Raw genomic sequence first — 19536 nt, forward strand, 5'->3', positions numbered from 1 at the left:
TTTGATTCTGTTCTCTGTTTGTTCATTACCAAAAGAACACTCCTTATCATTATTCTGATCGATTGAGTCTTCATTTGCCTTGGTCACATCAATTGCCCAAGTATTTTTTTAAAATATAATTTTATATAATTATTTTATCAATATACAAATCATAGAAATGATAGGGAGATGAAGAAAAGAACCACAGACACAGTAAAAAGTAGTTTCTCTCTTTCAAAATGTTGCATGGTTGATGCCTAGTCCACACTAAGGCCCGCCGCAAAGTAGACCCACGCTAATCCACGAAAAGCAACCCACGCCGTGGGATGTTTTGTAAACCATTGCTAGGCTTCTCTAGACATCCTATTATATTAAGCGAGCAATTTCTGTATTTATATATCTGGTTATTTTTATATCTGGCTATTTTTATATCTGGTTATTTATGTTTAAAGAATCTCGAAAACGGCTCTAACGATTTTCACGAAATTTGGAACATAGTAGGTTTATGATATATAGATTCGATTGCACTAGGTCTCATCCTTGGGAAAACTCGCTGAACGACATTAAAAGGATAATTGCTTTGCTAATGCCCAGTCGCTGGCCCAGTGGCTTGCCAAATCGCTGGCCAAGCTGATAAGCTCGGCCAAGTTGGTCTTGCCATCCACACTGCAATGTGACCATTTGTGGATGCTCGGCTGGCCACTCGCCTTCGCTCGACAAACCCGAGCGATGGCAAACGGTGACCAATGAAGGCGAGCGCTGGCAAACTACCCATCCACACTCTGGCGCTCGTCGTCATTGGGCCAACATGTGGATGCGGCATTGAAATGAAGATTTTGAATTGGTGTTGTTTAGGAGATAATGTTGTCAAATAGAAAGTTGCTGTATGTTTGATCTGTTGTGCAGGAGATAATGATGTCAAATAGAAGTTAGATAGCTGTATGTTTTATGTGTTGTGTTTAGGAGATAATGATGGACCACGCACTGCGCACCATCTCGTACATAGCGGACATCGGCGAGCTGGTGGTGCTGATGGCGCGGCGTCGCTTTGTGCCACATGACGTCGACGACCCGCCCAAGGTCAACCGCACGCCCAAGATGATCTGCCACGTATTCGAGAGCGAAGAGGTACTGACACACTCAATAATTATTATCACTAAACACAAATGAAAATGAGCTTGTAATAAGCTGGTTTAAATTTTATTTTTATTATTTTTATTTTCACAAATAGCACTGAATGTGAGAGAAAAACTAAGGATACTCCTTGTATTATTTCTCTCCCAAATTTAAATAAAAATATTTAAAAAGTACGAAATGAGGTTATGATTCCACATTATTTCTGAAATGTCCTTTTTCATTCAAAAACAACAGAAACTACTATACCTGAATAAATGTAAAAATTATTTAAACCATACATGATGTCATACAACTTCCGAGCGCAACCGAACTATATTATAAATAGAACTGACTTAACTGTTTGCCGAAGACAATTCACTTACATCAGCAATAAACTTATTAACTTGGTACCTCAACACTTTCTAGTAAAACATATCAATAAGTCATCCATTAGAAATATAGTTGAATGGATGTATCTCATCTCTTTCATAATTGATCTACTTATCTTTTGTCACTTCCATATAGATTTTTAGTTCTAATTTAGGTGTTTTTTCCTATTGCCATCTGTGTAATAAAGCACTCCTTTTGTTTATTATTATTTTTTTAAATATTGAATTATCGATTAAATGTTTTATTAATTTTTGTAAGTCAAGATCTCTAATATTGATACTCGTTGCTGCACACAAACCTCTGGTTTTGCTGGCAACGCCTATAAACTAAATTTGAGAAGAATATATTATTTATTTCTTGTTTATATGTAAATTAAGTATTTTAATGGTGTTTTTGTTTGGAAAAATCATTTTACTATGGCAAATAAAGAATTTGATTTGATTGTATTAAGAATTTTCAATTTTTACGGTTGAGAAACTGGATAGAAAACAAATATATTTACACTCAAACCACTAATAATAGAAAAATTTCCACGTAATTTTACAAAATAATTCTTGATGATGATGAGAGCGAAGACGAGGTACCTCTTTCAAATTAGAAAACACGCTAGAAATTGAGGTACACTTGGAAAAATTCTGATCAGACTCATCTTGTGTTGTTCCACTCCACGGGAAATCTTTGGTGAAACGCATACTGACTCCCAACTTTGAAATAAATGAATGTTGTAGTAATTTCATTTGTTTACGGCAAGCCATACGAATAGTGTTTATTTATTTATCCATTTATTCACATTTACAACAAATTAATGAAATTGATCATACCATACATGGGTCAAAGTTTGTGTGGGCAGGAAAGAGCTAACAGTTTGAGAGTTGGGAGTTATGGAGTTTACTATTCAAAAGACTTGGTTTAACACAAGCTAGATTGAGATCAGTTGAAAACTATCAGTTCCATTATCCGAATCTCAACAAAAATACTTTGAAGCTGTTATTTCACTTTCATCTTTGAAATTTACATCGCAGATGTAATTAAGTCAAAAATACTGTAATGGAGAGTAATGTAAGTCGCATGTGCAATCAACTTCTATCCCCACAAGCTAGCTTAAAATCAAATTAATAAATATGAAATATCAGTTTCAATATTCGAATTCCAACAACAAAACTTTGAAGCTGTTGTTTGACTTGAAACTTTCAAAGGCTAAGTTTACATCGAAGATCTAATAAAAACCTGCTACATCACTATACTAATTATTATCCTATTACAACTAGATTTGGATGTTAATTTGAAATCAATCTAACCAATGATTTGAATAATTATTCATCTTGTAATGCATTCCATGTCATTTTCAGGCTCAATTCATAGCCCAGTCGATAGGACAAGCATTCCAGGTGGCTTATATGGAATTTCTCAAGGCCAATGGAATAGAGGACCACAGTTTTGTCAAGGAGATGGACTACCAAGAAGTTCTTAACTCGCAAGAAATTTTCGGAGATGAACTTCAAATGTTTGCGAAAAAGGAAATGCAGAAAGAAGTGAGTGAACTTAAAATTATTTTTGTTATGTTTGTGAAATGAAGAAAACACCATGAAGTTTATGTGTGTTTATTAACTCAAACTCAAACTTATTGCACATAACAAAAGTAAAGAATATTGAAATAGGATGAACTGTAGTTTTGGCTGGAACACACGAAACGAGAGGTTACCTGCCATATCGTAGAACTGAAGAAAGCTTCCTTTTAATCCTCGTCGCCAATTTTGTTGATTGATTTAAAACCTTGTTCACTTGGATGAAAAAGGCTTTTCAAATTACTATTTGAAGCTTTTAGTTGAACTGCTTGTACGATTTACGAATAACTTGAGTTTTCTCCGAAGCTTACCCAAACAGGATTTTTCATACAATCTTGTTAGTTGAAATTTATTGAACAATCCTGATTCAATCAACAACTTTATTGGACTTTTTGTGTAGTTGAGAAGTTGATATTGTGGTAATTAGTCTTTTTCATTCAACTTTATTGGACACAAACACGCAATATAAAAAAATACAATCAAAAGACAAACTTCTAATAAAAATATAAGAAATGGGCTTCATGGTGGGATGTGCTGAAATGAAAGAAAGGAGCAAAAAATACCTAGCCAACTATGGTTTCCTATGTAAAAGGCTGGTTAAGGGTATATAAAGTTTATTTTTGTAAGTAATGGAGGGTGAAGAGGAGTGAAAAAGGTTATATTAAACTGATATTAAGCATATCTCAATTCAAACAGCTGTTCAACCTCGTGAATGGAGTGTGACGAGGACCCAGGCTTTTTAGAAAATGTTGTTGAAAAATGAAAATGTGTTGAACCACGGTCTTTAGATGATAGTAACTTCTATATACCATATTTATATCTTCTTCTACAGAGTGTCTGATAAGTCACTCCCTATTTTTATACAGCTATAATTTCTTTATTTATGAACCAATTTTGTTAGTACTACATTGTTAGATAGAGCACTCCTTGAGGTTGTGTTCAACACCAATTTTCATTTGTTTCAGTTTAGAAATGCCCCCTCTCTTGACTGTGGAAGAACGAGCCAAAATAGAAGCTCGTTATGAGGTCTGGGGATCAGTGGTGCGAGTACAAAGTGGTGGAGGGCTGAACGAGGAATCCATGCAACACTGGATGCAAAAACAGCCATTCCAAATTACTAACAGCAGGGAGTGTCGCAGATAGAAGACGATCAGGAAGACCATCAACGTCAAGGGCAGCAGAGAATGTTGACAGAGTTCGTGAAATGCTCATGAGGAGCCCTAAGAAATCATTGCATCAAGGATGGCTTCCATGGTTTAAAACAAATCTTTCTTAAGAATCGTTGCAACAGGATAACGTGAAAGACTGCTTTCACGAGATCCTTGGTGCAGTGATTTTTTTAGGGCTCCTCATAAACATTTCACGAACATTCTCTGCTGTCCTTGATGTTGATGGTCTTCCTGATCGTCTTGCATCTGCAACACTCCCTGTTGTTAGTAATTTAGAATTGCTGTTTTGCATCCAGTGTTGCATCCCTCGTTCAGCCCTCCACCACCATTGTACTCGCATCCAGACCTCATAACGAGCTGCTATTTTGGCTCGTTCTTCCACAGTCAAGAGAGGGGGCATTTCTAAACTGAAACAAATGAAAATTGGTGTTGAACACAACCTCAAGGAGTGCTCTATCTAACAATGTAGTACTAACAAAATTGGTTCATAAATAAAGAAATATTATAGCTGTATAGGGAGTAACTTATCAGACACTCTGTATATAGGTGTGTGCAGATATACGCGCCTTCAACAGGCTCCGCCCTCGCTCCGATCATGCACGTTACGGGAGATGTCAGCTCTTCAAGCGTTCCACTCTTGCTCCCCGGTCGATCATCAATCGATCTGCTCGAGTGACGTTCGACTGCAGAGCAGAGCGAAAGTCTGTACGCACCTTATACCGTGGGTTAACCTCCCTATCATTTCGATGATGTACTTATTGTATGAATGATTAAAGAATGTTTGGCTTGGTTGTAGTGCCGACTGAGGAGCTCTCTCATTGAGATCTTTCATTTTAATTCAATTCATGATTAATGTTGTCATGTATTTATTATTGATGTTTGTTTAGTTTGTAGTGCCGACCGAAGAGTTTCTTCATTGTGATGATTCTTCAATTAATGATTAATGTTTGTTTAGGTGGTTGTGCCGAAGACAAAGGGTGAGATCCTGGGTGTGGTGATAGTGGAGTCGGGGTGGGGGTCGATGCTGCCGACTGTGGTGATCGCCAACCTGGCGCCGGCGGGTGCAGCGGCGCGCTGCGGTCAGCTCAACATCGGTGACCAGATCATCGCCATCAACGGCGTCTCCCTCGTCGGACTCCCCCTATCCACCTGCCAGAACTACATCAAGGTGGGTCACCCTCTATTCAACCATAGTAGTTTATACTACAGTTTTGTAATAAGGGCCTTTAAAGCACGATCTAAGGTGCGTACAGACTTTCGCTCTACTCCGCAATCGAACTTCACTCGAGCAGATCGATTGATGATCAGTAGAGTATATTTGTGGGGATAAGGAAGCTTTTTTGCTCGAGATCCCCCTCCCCCCTCTCCCCCTCGTCCATCCCTCCTCCCCTTCCCCCCGCCTGTAGGGCGGGGGGTGTTCTAAAAATAGATTTCCCCCTCCCCCTGTCCAGTGGAGGTGAGGGGGAGTGAGAGAGAGGGAGATATATCTTTCTCTCTCTTTCTAAATCCCCTTCCCCCTGTCCAGTGGAGGTGAGGGGGAGTGAGTGAGAGGGAGATATATCTTTCTCTCTCTTTCTAAAAATAGATTTCCCCTTCCCCCTGTCCAGTGGAGGTGAGGGGGATAGAGAGAGAGAGAGAGAGAGAGAGAGAGATATCTCTCTCTCTCTCTCTCCAGGTGAGGGAAAAAAAATTTCCTTTTAGGAGGAAAAATTCCCTCTCTGTCTACTGTCAAATTGAAGTGAATTCATATTTCTACATCTAATGCTATGGTGACAGATTGAGGTGAATTCTAAAGATGTGGGGGAAAAAATCTCTTGAGAGGGAAAAATTCCTTTGGTGACAAATTAAAGTGAATTCATATTTCTACATCTAATGCTATAGTGACAAATTGAAGTGAATCCATTTCGCTCTACTATGATGAGGATAGAGATAGAGATCTCCTTCTTTTACTCATGTCATCTCTTTCCCGCACCCTTTCTGAAAGGAGATAAGAATCAATTCTTTCCACATCTAATGGTATACTAACAAATTGAACTACATTCATTTCGCTCTACTATGATGACAGGCTCAATTGATTCTTATCTCTTTCCCACACCCTTTACGAAAGCGAGTAAAGGGGGGAAGAATCAAGTTCCATTTGATCGTGGGTATAGTGTGAAACGATTCTCACCAGCATTACAAAAGGAAGGAATCTAGTATGGGAAGATATTAGCTCTTTAGAGTAAAGTGACAGGTGCATTTGACCGCACGCGTCTCTCATCTGGTCCGCACCCTGTGAGGTCGTTTAATAACTCCTACAACGAAAACCGTTGTATGAAAAAAATCGATTTATGTGAGAAGTGTTACTTGTTAAAGTTACTTTGCTCAACCTTCTTCAAGATTTATCGACATAGTCAAAAATGACTAGGGTGAAAACTATAGCTGTTGAAGTTGACTTGTACAAGCTTTTTTTAAAGATTTATTGACATGCTCAAAAATGTCAATCAGGGTGGTGCAGACTGTAATTTGAAACTATAGGTGTTAAAGTTCACTTGTACAACCTTTTTTTAAAGATTTATTGATATGCTCAAAAATGTCAATCAGGGTGGTCTACACTGAAACTATAGGTGTTGTCTCACTTTACCTTTAAAAGATTTATCGAAATACTCAAAAATGTCTAGACTGAAACTATAGGTGTTGTCTCACTTTACCTTTAAAAGATTTATCGAAATACTCAAAAATGTCTAGACTGAAACATTCACTCTCTCACACTCAACTCAAGATTTTATGTTTTCGGCGCCAATATAAAGTCTTTATACTTGACCAAATCCATTTTTTCTGTAATAATTTGTACTACCTGATGTTCGTTAAGCCCATGATCTTTCGCTTCGATCCAATTCATGTGGAAAGAAACTTCGGCATATTTGATACTATATCATACGCCATTTTGTGGATAAATAGACTTAGGTACTCAATGAAGGGCGCCGAACATTGCAGTCTCATGACAGCACCCTCTTCCGAATTTTTAATTGCCTCAGCTATTTCATCACGAACACTTTTCACAGCGTCTCCATCTCGTTTTTCTTAATAAAATCTTCAATATCATTTTTAGTTGCATACTTTTCTGCAATTTGTTTAATCAAATAGCAATAGCATCTTTTGTAATAAACTGCTCAATACCCTCCATAATATTAGCTTTTATTGCACCCGCCATTTCAGATAATCGTTTTTCAAACTCTTCCTTTGTTATTGAAGAACTAATCAATTTCTGCAAAGTAGATTCTAAATATTGCTTATCAATTCCCGATGGGTGAGTTTCATTTACTTTAGTAAAAATTTCTGTACTAAGTTGTTTCAATTTAGTATTGAGATAGTTTCTGTCCAACACCTCCAAATTCCTTATTTTATCTGATACGGCTTTTAATTTTTCATCTAAATAAGCCTTATCAACTTTATCGTTGTTAATACTGAGCAACTGAGATGAAAAGCTGTCTGTTAAAGTTTTCACTTCCCCTAAAGCACTCTCTAGAGTTTGAGTTCTCTCTCCAATAGCTTTATCGATATTACTACTGAAATTTTGTAAGGTGCTTAGAATATGTTCTCTTTCAATTATGCTCACTCCAATATTCTTTGTATTTTCCGAAACGAGTTTGGTTATTTGCGAATCTAAATAAAATTTCACAGCTTCGCTGATTCCTTGCTGATTTATCGATTCGATTATCTTCTGTGTTATCGAGTCAATATCACACGTAAGACTAGCTCCGCTAGGTGTATCAATTCGTCCGAATCGATGCAGAGTCATCGTGACACTAAACAATTAATTTTGCTTCTTTCAGCTCTTCAATTATACTTGCTATTTCCACATCATGCCCAGTGTTCCCACTAGCTTTTGAGGAATAGAGTAAATTTAATCTTTGCACTAATTCGTCAAAATTATCAAAGTATTGATAAATTCTATCATGAGAATTATTTTTTGCAAATTTCAATAAACCCCAACCCTTCTTTTTACTAATTTTTTTACTGGGAAATAACTTTTGAATCAATTGTGATTTAATTCCCTGATTTCGTTTAACATAACCTCTTCGATCTAAATGTATACCTGTAACTGTTAAGATTTTTTTATACTTATCCAGATCTCTCTCATTATAAAGATTTGAGTTTGGTCTAGCACTGAATAACAACTCGAGTAGACCGCGTGTTAATCGAAATCTTTCACTATCAATATCTATATAACCATCAACAAATATTACTCGCTGATTACCAATATAATACACGTCATCTTTAGAATTATATGAAATTCCATAACTGATTGAATTATTCTGTTTTTCCGCATGAAACGTTTTTAGATATTGTGACAGCACATTGTCGTTTCTGCTAGAACCAAGTAAACTGTTTTCAAATTTAGTCGAGCTTAAAAATTGTCTGCTGAACTCTCATAACTCTGTTCATCTCCCTCCTCATTATCATCAATTTCCATACTCTCCTCTTTTACCTGTTCCTTTTTTGGTTTTACATCAGAGTGTGAGAATTTGTTTTTTCCCAGTTCAATTATGGGCTCTATTAACGGAGAGAGCGTTTTCCTATTATATTCCTCCGATCGCTTTTCAAAATTGACTAAGCTTTTATGCTTCTCTCTAATTACTTTTCTCAATTTCTTAATCTTTTCGATTAAACCAACCTCCTTTCTATTCAGCTTCCTGCCGTATGACAACATGACTGCACAAAGAATTTCTCTACTGAACGGTAAGAAACGTATCGAGCGAATCTCGGTACTTCCCCTATTAATTCCACACTCGGTCATAATAGTTAGAAAATTATGAGGTTTACGATTCCAAACTGTATGACAAAGTTTAACGAAATCTTTATAAGTAATATCTGCTCCAACATGATCTCTGTGAATTAATTTCAGACTCAATAAATCTACCTTGAAGATTATAATCATATTTTTAAAGAATGTGAAATGAATTACTGGGACCCTTTATTGCATCTCTTAATAATCTTCACTAGAGCAGGGTATTTTCCCTGATGATCTGAAACAGGAAAATTTTGCCAATTTTCAAGAGCGGTGATTCTGAAAGATTGAAATTATAGACCCATTAGTATTCTAAATGTAATAAGTAAAATTTTTGAAAGAGTAGTTTTAAATAGGCTATTGATGCACCTGGAAGAAATTAATTTCATATGTGATGAACAGCATGGGTTCCAGAAAGGGAAATCTACTAAGACTGCAATAGTATCCCTTGTTGAAAGACTAATAGATATAATAGATTCAGGTGAGAAGGCAGCCGCAATATTTCTTGATTTATCCAAGCTTTTGATTGTGTGAACCATAGAATATTATTGGAAATACTAAAACTGTAGGTGTGAATGGTATAGAACTAAAATGGTTTGAATCATATCTCATAGGTAGAAACCAGTGTGTTGAGCTTACCAAGGTGGATGGAATGAAATAGTAAAAATTAAATCTCAAAAACTGGAGGTCCAGGCTGGAGTACCTCAAGGCTCAATTCTGGGTCCCTTACTGTTTCTGTTGTATGTGAACCAATTACCAAAAGAGTTAAAGATCACAGAGCTCTGTTGTTTGCTGATGACACATCGCTTATCTTTAACAATTATTTATTAGATAGTCTAGAAATAAATGCTTTTACTGGAGTACAGTCAATTGTCCAATTCTTGAAGCAAAGGCAATTAACAATAAATAGTAAGAAATGTCAATTCCTACAATTCAAAAGTAAATATAATTCAGTAGAGGATAGAGAAATAAATGTGTTTGTAGAGGAAAATGAATTAGACCAAGAAGAGAAAGTAGCATTCTTGGGAATTTATTGGACAGGAAATTAACATGGCATCCTTACATTGAGAGGATATGTAATAAGATATCATCTGGGGTATTTGTCCTGCGGCAGCTTGCTAGGCTGAATGATAAAAAACTACTGTTAATGCTTACCATGGACTTATACTATCTCATATTAGGTATGCTATTTTAGTATGGGGTAATTCATCTCAACAAAATATGGACAGAGTGTTTAAGATTCAAAAGAAGGCACTCAGATGTATAGAGAAAGTGAATAGGTTAGACTCTTGTAGGCCTTTATTTAAAAAGCTTGGTCTATTAACTGTGCCATCTTTGTATGTATATGAAGTTGTAATGCATGTGAAAACGAGTGGTGTGATCCAGAATTCAGATGTTCATGAGTATAATACGCGAACAGAGCAGATTATCATATAATGGGTCACAATAGTAGGTTATTTGAACAAAAACCAGATTATATTGGTAGGAAATTTTATAACAAGCTACCTCAAATCTTGAAAAGTAATGATGATTTGAAGATTTTCAAAAAACAAATGAAAAATATTTAGTTGATAGAGCTTTTTATAGTGTACAAGAATTCCTTTCAACCTAAACTAGGTTGAACTACTTAGTGTTAGAATTATTATGTAATAACATGACTTGTCTTATACTCCATGACTGGAGTCTTTAGGACGTAATCTTAACCAAGGATAATATTACAGTTACAACTTACAATATTTATGTGTATAAATTTCAACGTATAAAAAGATATTTTTATAAAAAAGATTTTTACGTATAAAAAGATATTCCACTTTTTTCCTAAAAAATTCAGTGCAATTATATGCTGCGCAGGAGATTACCATTTTCATAAATAATAATTACATGAATAAATAACAATCTGCTATGGAAAACATCTATGTTTAACAACAATGCATTGTTTAAACAATGTAGTTAACACACAAAGTTACACTTACACAACAAACTCAAAAAGTTTTCTATAATTCTATACGATGCGTGACATCACTGTTGTGACGTCAAGATGGGTGGATTTGGCAGTAGATGTTGGCTTCATCGACTTTCAGTATGAATATACAATGGGCCTTGTCTATTCTATAACTGGTCTAAGGCTCAAACACGTACGGGATAGGAAAATTATGTTTGACGCATAATCACGTCTAAACTACTGGACTGATTAACTTGAAATTTTGCATATAGTTTGTTAATTAACCGAGGATGGTTCTAGACCGATTTCTAACTCTTCAAGATTCCACTCGGTCAAGTTTTCAGTTTGTCAAGTTTTAAAATAGACCCCTGCGGAGCACGGGTTACCTGATAGTGTAAGATAAATGATCACAGATGGTAGGGGAATAAGTTTGAGATGTTCAGTGGAAGCACAACTTTCCTCATGCAGAATGAATAATTATAAATATTTGTTTCAGATTTGCAGTCTACTGCGGGGTGGAATAGCTGAGCGTGGTGGGGTGAGGGTGGGTCACAGGATAATTGAAATAAATAATCAGAGTGTAGTCGCAGTACCACATGAAAAAATTGTCAATCTCCTGGCAACGTCTGTTGGAGAGGTTAGTTCAAACTCTCATTCACTATTTTCTCAATTTGATGTATTTTTCTTTTTTTTAATAACTTACCGTCATTAAAACGTCAATAACTGGAAAACTATCAGTCAAAATCTAATTCTAAGGATATGATTGGAAAGAGGAAGAAATGTCCAATAAGATTCAAATAATTTGTTCTTTTGTTGTTGAAAAAGTACATAATAATAATAATATCGAGTGTAGGTTTAAAAAGTTAATTTGTTGAGTTCAAATTCTTGAGGTGATCCCTTACATCAGAATAGAAAAAAATGTTATAGTGAACATGGGTCCCAAAATTCTTTGTTACCGAGATAATGATAACGGAAGATTTAACATTTCTTCTCAAATTTTCAAATGTATTAATTTTGTGGGGGCCTCATAAGGGTACTTGATTAATAATTATTAATTCTTATGTAAAATCAGCTGAGAAATCAAATGGAACAACTTGGGCAACTTGGGCAGGGTTTCACCAGGAACTAAACGTGTCGTTAGAGGATGCTTAAACACCAATTAGTCCTTAACTGACAAAATCGTATTCCACCACAGGCCGTTAGAGCTTATGAGCAGTTACAGAGTTAACCGGCCAGATTTGGTCAATTAACATCTGTAATCTGTCGTTAAGAAAAAATGGCGGCGTTCTGTTTACTCTCATGTTGAAAGTAGTTTGTTGAGGTTATGTGTAATTATTTATTAGCGGGTTTTACGATTATTTTTATTTGTTGTTTATTATTTTTAATTTGTTGTTTCGTTGAGTGGAGATTACTATTGAAGCGTTAACTTGAATTTGGTGAAACTCGCCCTTAGAAGTTAGTAACTTTGATCATTGAGATTTTTTAACTTCAAAGGAATCGAAATAGGATGCCCTATTGTTGACCGGTATTTTGAATTATGCAAGATTGCAGAGAATTTGATTTTGAAGAGAAAATGTTACTTTTTCGTATAAAACTCACCCAAGCATCACAAATCAGGATTAAAGGAAACCTACAGCAATCCTCTCAAAATTGTTTTTTTTGTCTCCTCTAAATCCATATTTTCGAGCACATTTCAGTGTTATTATTATTATTAAACGAAAATCAAAATTAAATGCTGTAATTCACCCCGAAGATTTCTACTACTGCAAATATTGACAACAGGGTAAACAGCTAGATGAAAATTCGATGAGCGCTACTATTCAAAAAATATTGTCGATATTTGCAGTAACAGAAGTCTTCGGGGTGAATTACAGCATTTAATTTGGATTTTCGTTTAATAATAATAATTAATTCATTATCATTTGAATAATTGCAATATCTCAGTAATCTCCATATGTAGACTGGTTGGCCGCTATGGCTTTGTAAAAAATGAGCGCTGCTATCCAGAGATTGTCAGTTTGGTGTAAGGGTAAGCATTCCTGACCGGCAATTAGGAGTTACTGGGTTCGATTCCCGGGCTGACAAATAATTTTTGAATAGTAGCGCTCATCGAATTTCCATCTAGCTGTTTTCCCTGTTGTCAATATTTTCAGTAGCAGAAGTCTTCTGGTTAATTACAGTATTTAATTTGGATTTTCGTTTAATAATAATAATTAATTCATAAGTATTTGAATAATTGCAATATCTCAGTAATGTCCATCTGTAGGCATTTTAGTGTGTATCTAAATTGTAAAATTTTGTTTTTGACATGATTAACATATCCGTCATATTTTTGCATCAATCTCTCAAACTATATTTGATTGCTCTAATAAAAGTAATGCCATTTTCAGATATTGATGAAGACAATGCCGACATCTATGTTCAGACTTTTGACTGGCCAAGAAACACCGGTCTACATTTATGGTCGAAACGACTTTGTGAATTGTTTGGACAGAAAAAATGAAGCACAATATGCTGAAAAAGCACACAGCCAAGACTTGATACCCTGAAGGTGTGGCACCCTACTTATTATGTTACCAAAAATTGAACTAGTGCACAGAACAGTCTAGAACATGACGAGCACAGCTCCTCTATCGATTATGGATCGATTATTGTAAATGTGTCAACCGTTCTTGGCATATGTGATATATACTATTATACATGTATTATATAAAGATAAACCTTGGGAACCATATTTTGTTTCCCACTTTCATATCATGTATCTAATCTATGGAAAGCCAAATGACTATCATGTGTCGGTTTGTTGTAACTGGCAAAGACTAGAATCATCATCTTTCTCGTTCAGGGAAATAATTGTTTATTGAATTTTATCTGGTCTGCTTTATGTCTCTACATATTCGTATGTGATCCTCACATTTCAACCTATATTTTTTTTATTAGGTTTATAATATTCCTAGCGAGGTGCACGTTATAATGGCAGTATTTCATTAACATTGGTGTTTCTATCCTTGTATTTCATTCAACAAAGTCGATGGTTGGTAGAGTGGTCATCACTGTCCAAACTTCGCCCAGTCATCAAATAAAATGTCATTCTATTCCATCAGTGTGATTTTTACATCGTTCTCAGTCACATAAATCAAAGTAACATTGGAAATTTGATGAAAGCTGCTAGATTACTACATCATGATTAATAATATCAATCCTGAGAAATTATTTTCAGGAAATTACTTTCCTATTGAAAGTTTTCCATTTCTTATTTGTGAGAAGGTTTTTTCAGAGCTTGAAAATCTTATGTGGATTTCGATCATGTAATGATGAATTATGGAATTATTTATAATCTCTGACCAGTTCTGTGTAGAATGCTTTTTGTTACCTACAAAAAAAATCTGTAATATTTTATTTGCAGATGGGGGTGCGAATAATTGTGAATTCGATTAAAAAAACACTCATGTTCATTGTGTGTCAACAATATTACTTTTTCACCAATTTCAATTCATCAATGTACAGTTTTATGTACAAAGTGCTTCACTTTAATATTTGAATTGTGTTCTTTGAATTGATATTCCACTGATTGGAGTTGATTTTTTATCATTGTTTTTGTGTGTATATCTCAACTAATGTAAATAAGTGTAGAATATGCCATTTATAATAATTGTCAAATTCCATTTCTTTCCTGTCGCTGCCAAATAAAAACAAAAGTTTGGTTCCATTAAACCAAAGCCTGATAGTGTACCTAAATATTTTTTTGATTGTATTATCAAATTTTGTTGTTATAAGTGAATTTAAAATGATGCTTCACTAATAATTATTTGGTTTTCAACTAAAAACAAAACTAAATTGAAACGGATCGGACCAGAAAATAATTGAATCATCGCGACTCTAATATTGAATAATTCATCAATTAGACTGGTTCATAATTGAATCAATATTGAATGATCTATTAAATTGAGGCGAATTTGATATCACTGAACTGGAAAGTGTTGGTGATAGTTTTCTTGGCTGGAATTCCCATCCCTATGCCTTTGAATTGATGTTAACAGATTCCATTCGAATATTTTTCAGTCAATGTAATCAGAGTGTATGCTATTTGTAGGATTATAAGTATCCCAATTTGCGTTACGAATATTGTAATATTTATCAATCCAATGTAAAAGATTTAATATATATGAGAATTAGCTTTATTTTACTTAGTCAGTGATAGTCGAACTCGAACGCTCTAGTGAATCATGAATGTTAGTGATACTATTGTACAAATTATGGAAGGCAATGATTTGAGAATGCTTGTTTATTGTTTGGACATGTACAGTGCAAGTTATAGCGAGTTAGCAAAACTTGTAGTTTTAATAATTCTTTGATCTGAATACTGAACAGCTAAGTTTCTGGTGAGCATTTTGACAAAGCAAGTCGCTCTTAGCTGGAGTTCAATAGAAAAATAACAGTTGAAGAATATAAGAAGAAGAGTTGAAGAAATATAAGAAGAAGCATCAGTCGGATGAGAGTGCCTCTAACAGATTGCGTAGAAGTGCAGTTAAAAGAGACTTGATATTAGTATTAGGTAATTTTTCTAGTCATTGAACTATCTGCAAATCTGATATACTCTCAGACAAGACTTGAAAATTTTGTGTGCTAATCATTTGAAAGTTGTCAAATCATAACATTGTAGATGTGAGTGTTCTCAAAGTCAGATTTGATTTTTAATCTTTATAGAAACTGTCCTAACACTTTGAATTTATCCAGGCTTCACAAGACTGTATCAAACGTGAGCTCTAAATAACTTCTAGAAAGTTCATAACACGTTTTAAACCTTGTATACACTTCAATTTCAGGGTAAGTGATGAAAATTGAAAGAATGAAAATGTCCTCTTTATAAGTTTAGGTTTTAAATTATTCTGAAGTCGTAGAGATTAAGCAACAAAATTTTCAGTCTTGTCGTGTAGTTGATGATTTTAAATTTTTTTGTAATTTCAATTTTTATGCTCATTATTTATATATGTGTTTCCTTTTAATAAGTTTTACCAAACATTCTTGTAATATTCTACAAACCAATTATGTGTATTTTTAGTTGAGATTGATCAAATCTATATTTCATCTGTATCATTATTGTATTCTATGTATTATATATCGGTTATTTATTTTTTTACTTTTATTGCTGTTATGCTTAAGTAATTATAGCAGAATATTTATAGCTGTTAGAATTTGATAGCGATATCGAGTATTTGTAAATTGTATGGTAAATCGAGGAGCTACGTGGACTTTTCTACTAGAAGGTGTTGTAACAATCTAGATCTTGGTAATTCGGGTCCATGCATCTATAAATGAATGAAATTGTAATTGTGAACTGTCAATAATTTATAACTATACTATCGATCGGTTTGTTTTTATTTTCATTCACCTATCCATGTTCTATGTTTTTTAAATTCTTCATTACTGATGACCGGTTGCAGAGTCGTCACATAAAGTTAAAATCAGGCATTCAACTTATTTATGAAGTCATAACTCTTCTTTTCGTTGCACAAATGTCAAAGTAAACTATAGCTCCCATAAAACTAAAAACGCCCAATTAGACACATGATTTCGTTGCACAGTCGTCAAATAGAGCTTATTTATGTCTCCAATCGCTAAAAACGGTCATTTAAGTTATGGGCCCGAAGTCGTACTGTTGAATCCAATATCTACTCCCACCACATGCATTTTAGAGTTGTGATAGCTTTTTTTACTTTCCTTGCCCTATTACCATAGGTAAGGAAAGTATTGCTTTCCGAATAAAATTAAAGTACCCCAATTTCTAAATTTCTATACGTTTCAAGGTCCCCTGAGTCCAAATAAGTGATTTTTGGGTATTGGTCTGTATGTGTGTGTGTGTGTGTGTGGTGTGTGTGTGTGTGTGTGTGTGTGTATGAGTGAGTCTGTGTACACGATATCTCATCTCCCAATTTACGGAATGACTTGAAATTTGAAACTTAAGGTCCTTACAATATAAGGATCCGACACGAACAATTTCGATCAAATGCAATTCAAGACGGCGGTTAAAATGACGAAAATGCTTTCAAAAACAGGGTTTTTCGTGATTTTCTCGAAAACGGCTCCAACGATTTTGATCAAATTCATACCTAGAAAAGTCATTGATAAGCTCTATCAACTGCCACAAGTCTCATATCTGTAAAAATTTTAGGAGCACTGCACCATCTATGTCAAATAGATGCACAATCTATATCAAAGTCTGATTTCAGATTCTCAATTATCAGGCTTCAGATACAATTTAAACAAAAAATTTAAGTGGAAAAGATTGGGCATAAAAATCTCTACAATTAATGTTCAGTAGCATTTTCACCTAAAATTTAAAATAAGCTCGAAATTCGAGAAAAAAAGATTATTCAATTGCAAACTGTGGCAACTGTTGATTCTATTAAATCATTCACTATGAAGAGATAGCAGACTTCGTGTGTCTGCAGCGTATTGTCCTGTCACCAGCTGGCTCAAATCCTAGAAAAGTAGACCTGAGATGCGCGGGAACACTATTGTCAGGTGATCAATTTTCATAACGGCAAGGAAAGTTGTGTGAGTGCGCCACACCAGATTTTTGAAAGATGTTTACGAAAAACCATCTGTATATAAAGTAAATTATTTTTCTCTCCCTATGTTTTTTCAAGTTGTTTATAAGCTCCAAATCGCTATGGCACCAAATAAATTTGGTGAGAAATCTCGCCAAAAGCCAAGAGTCGCCATATGGTTCATCAATTCTATGTGAGGTCTTTTAGGTATGTTCACAGTGATGTCGATTGAAACTTTCCCCGATGCCAAGACTTTGGTTGGATAGAAGCATGTATGGAAATGTACGGAAAAAGTGAATAGAGCTGCAGTGTGACCTATGTGTGATATTAGATGTGCCCATGCTAATTCGATATAATATAGCTAAATGGACTTCCGCAAACGACTGTGCAACGACCAACCATTTATGTGAGTGATTTTAAACTATGTCTCACATAGCTATGTTTGATTTTATGTACCTAACGACTCTGCAACCGGGCATAATTATACTGTATCATGATTTTGTATCACTTGGATTTTGATTCTTATTCACGTTGATTTTAGTGTCTCTTTGTTACTAAATAATAAATTTTATTTTGTCCAAGGACAGAATACAATCTCTAGTGGATATACAGTCTACTAGAGATTGCTCTAGGATATAATATATCCTATGAAACCTATGATATCTTTCCATTTATTATTGCGCATTTTTCACAAGTACTTTTCAATTCGAATGTGATAATTTTCAAAGCTCCAAATATATTTATATCATCGACTTTATTTACTCATTGAGAAGAATGACTTTGTTTTCATCATCACTACCATAAATGAATACGGTAAGACGGTAACGAAAAACCTAAAAGTAGAACGAATTAATCATTCATCCCACAAAGTTAAACCTACAACTGCTTCCTTTATATAGCTTAAGAGGAGAAGAGAACCAAAAAGATGGGTAACTAATAACTGCTGATCAAATTATTAAACATACCACACCGAGAGGTTTAGTTTGGCAATGCTTCCTTTAATTTCCGTTTGTTGGATACCGGTACTGTACGTGTAGGATATACTATTGTTAGGAGTTAGCACCTTTTAAGTGCCAAGAACTTTGAAGAAATAAGATACAGGAGAAAAACTTGTCAATTGTTACTGTCAATTGTTTTCAATTATTCACATTCCTTTTAAACATTCAAGATAAGTGCCGTGCTATAATATGAGACGTTTCACTACAATACAGGGTGAGTTATTCACTGAAACATAAAATCTTACCTCCATTCTCAGATCAGAAAAATCACTCATCTTCAAATAATGCTTATAACTCAAGAATAGCAGTGAATTTCGCCAATGCGATGACATAATTATTATTGTTCCTCTCGTCAAGTAGGTACTATCATTCCTGACAGTTTGAGTGATTTAAATTTTTGACCATTTTTGCAAAAATCTATGGGTTTCATGGAAAATACAAATTTCCTAGATTTGGTTGACATGGATAGAGGTTGGTCTAACAAGGAAAAAGACTTGTTGGTTACTATCAATATTTATGTAGCCTACATTCACATTAGTGTTTGATCATACTTTTTATTCTCCAATGAGACACTATTTCATCCGAATTGGTACCGTACCACGTAATTGTTAGAAAAACATATTGGAGTTCATAAAACCCTCGCATATTTCATGAGGGTTTCATCTTCATCAATTACGGCGCAATAACAAATTACTTAGTAATTAGCAAGCTTCTAAATGGTAGAGCCAGGCTGGACTGAGTGAACACAGGTTGAAGGGAATACACTTTTAATTATAATTGGAGGACCAGACCAACAATTAGTTGATCAAATTAATTAGGTATTTAAACACAAAAATCAAGTTCAATACAACAAGGCGGTGTAAAACAGGCGTGTAATGTAAAACAAACAGTCTTTCATAACACTTGGATCAGATATTAATCTTGTAGAAATCACAGGATACAATATATAAAATCACAGAATACAATGCTGTATTCTGTGGTACCGTAGCACTTCTAGTGCTAGAAGTTGAATGAACGAGCCACGCTGGCTGCAGAAAGATGGGCGCAACAGCTTA

At 34.8% G+C, this 19536-nt stretch overlaps 1 protein-coding gene across 1 annotated transcript in view; it reads left to right on the forward strand.

Moving 5' to 3' along the window:
* Window positions 1–19536, forward strand: part of LOC111049176 (protein lin-10-like) — a 106263-nt gene that overhangs the window by 45473 nt on the left and 41254 nt on the right. The window contains 3 exon segments of the mRNA XM_039420256.1: window positions 943–1107; window positions 2835–3017; window positions 5175–5387. Of these exon segments, the coding sequence (XP_039276190.1) occupies window positions 943–1107; window positions 2835–3017; window positions 5175–5387 (561 nt within the window).

This window comes from Nilaparvata lugens, chromosome 2 (genome assembly GCF_014356525.2).
Source record: "Nilaparvata lugens isolate BPH chromosome 2, ASM1435652v1, whole genome shotgun sequence".
Lineage (NCBI taxonomy): Eukaryota > Metazoa > Arthropoda > Insecta > Hemiptera > Delphacidae > Nilaparvata > Nilaparvata lugens.